This window comes from Henckelia pumila, chromosome 4 (genome assembly GCF_033568475.1).
Source record: "Henckelia pumila isolate YLH828 chromosome 4, ASM3356847v2, whole genome shotgun sequence".
NCBI classification, from domain to species: Eukaryota; Viridiplantae; Streptophyta; class Magnoliopsida; order Lamiales; family Gesneriaceae; genus Henckelia; species Henckelia pumila.
Genome location: NC_133123.1, coordinates 1,777,429 through 1,778,930, shown reverse-complemented (window position 1 = coordinate 1,778,930; position 1,502 = coordinate 1,777,429). Strand labels below are relative to the sequence as shown.

General features: G+C 42.0%; 1 protein-coding gene across 1 annotated transcript; it reads left to right on the top strand.

The window, feature by feature from the left end:
- Positions 1-1,502, top strand: LOC140867830 (putative pectate lyase 2). Its single transcript, XM_073272884.1, has 4 exons — positions 1-687; positions 776-879; positions 1,028-1,166; positions 1,284-1,502. The coding sequence occupies exons 1-4, from the start codon at positions 1-3 to the stop codon at positions 1,500-1,502; spliced, it is 1,149 nt and encodes a 382-aa protein (XP_073128985.1).

Sequence of the window (1,502 nt, the reverse complement as noted above, 5' to 3'; positions counted from 1 at the left end):
ATGGCTGCCCCATCTCCTCTTCCACTAACCCTAATCACCCTAATTCTAGCATTCATCAACTTATCACCATCACTGGCTGCTAGTTACTACACTCCCAAAATCTTGAATCCAATAGACTCATGCTGGAGGCGCAAGTCAAACTGGGCCGCAAACCGTCAAGCCTTGGCTGATTGCGCAGTTGGGTTCGGCAAAAATGCCATTGGAGGGAAATATGGTGCAATATATGTCGTCACGGATCCATCAGACGACCCAGGAAACCCTAAGCCGGGCACCCTTCGATACGGTGTGATCCAAGATAAACCATTGTGGATTGTTTTTGGTAGAAGCATGGTTATTACACTGAAAAATGAACTCATGATCAATAGCTACAAGACCATTGATGGAAGAGGGGCTAAAGTGGAGATTGCTTATGGGCCATGCATCACTATCCAGCATGTTAGCCATGTGATCATCCATGGGATCAGTATCCATGATTGCAAACCTGGAAAATCGGGTGTTGTTCGTGATAGCCTGACCCATGCTGGGCATCGTCGTGGGTCTGACGGGGACGGGATCGACATATTCGCTTCATCTGATGTTTGGATCGACCACTGTTATCTTGCCCACTGTTATGATGGTTTAATTGATGTAATTCATGCCTCGACTGGAATCACCATTTCTAACAACTTCTTCTCTGACCATGACAAAGTAAGTATTTAATTAAAAGATCTAATATTTTGTTGTGAAATCATGTCAAGCGGCCGCAACTAAATTCATAACCAATTTGTCTTGGCAGGTTATGTTATTTGGGCACGACGATAACAACGTAGAAGACAAAGCAATAAAAGTGACAGTAGCATTTAACCATTTTGGCCCGGGTTTAGTTCAAAGAATGCCTAGGTACGCATGCATGTTAATTTATAATGCAAATACATATAATATTATCTATCAATAAAAAGTTATGTATTGTTTGTAGTTAGTTGAGAAATTAAATTATGATCTTTTGTGTGCATGACTGTTAACAAATTACTTTCATGCAAATGAGCAGGGTTAGGTTTGGTTACGCGCATGTGGCTAACAATAGATATGATCAATGGGAGATGTATGCCATCGGCGGGAGCGCGAATCCAACCATTTTCAGTGAGGGAAACTACTACATGGCGCCTAATAACCGTGCCCTGAAACAAGTAAATAACTAGCTACATTATACAAATATAAATTATAATGCACGTATAAAGTTGTTAATATATGTGAGCACATAAAATTATTTTGTTCTGATTATCAATTGTTAACTCATAAAACAGGTAACAAAGAGAGAGGTGAAGAGTGGCTGGACGAACTGGAAATGGAGATCATCCAGGGACAAATTCATGAATGGCGCATACTTTGTTCCATCTGGATATGGAAGCATTTCCCCAGGCTACGCATACGCGCAGTCGTTTCAAGTGGCCGATGGATCCATGGCGCCGGCTCTAACATCCGATGCAGGCCCCTTGACCTGCACCGCCTATAAACCATGTTGA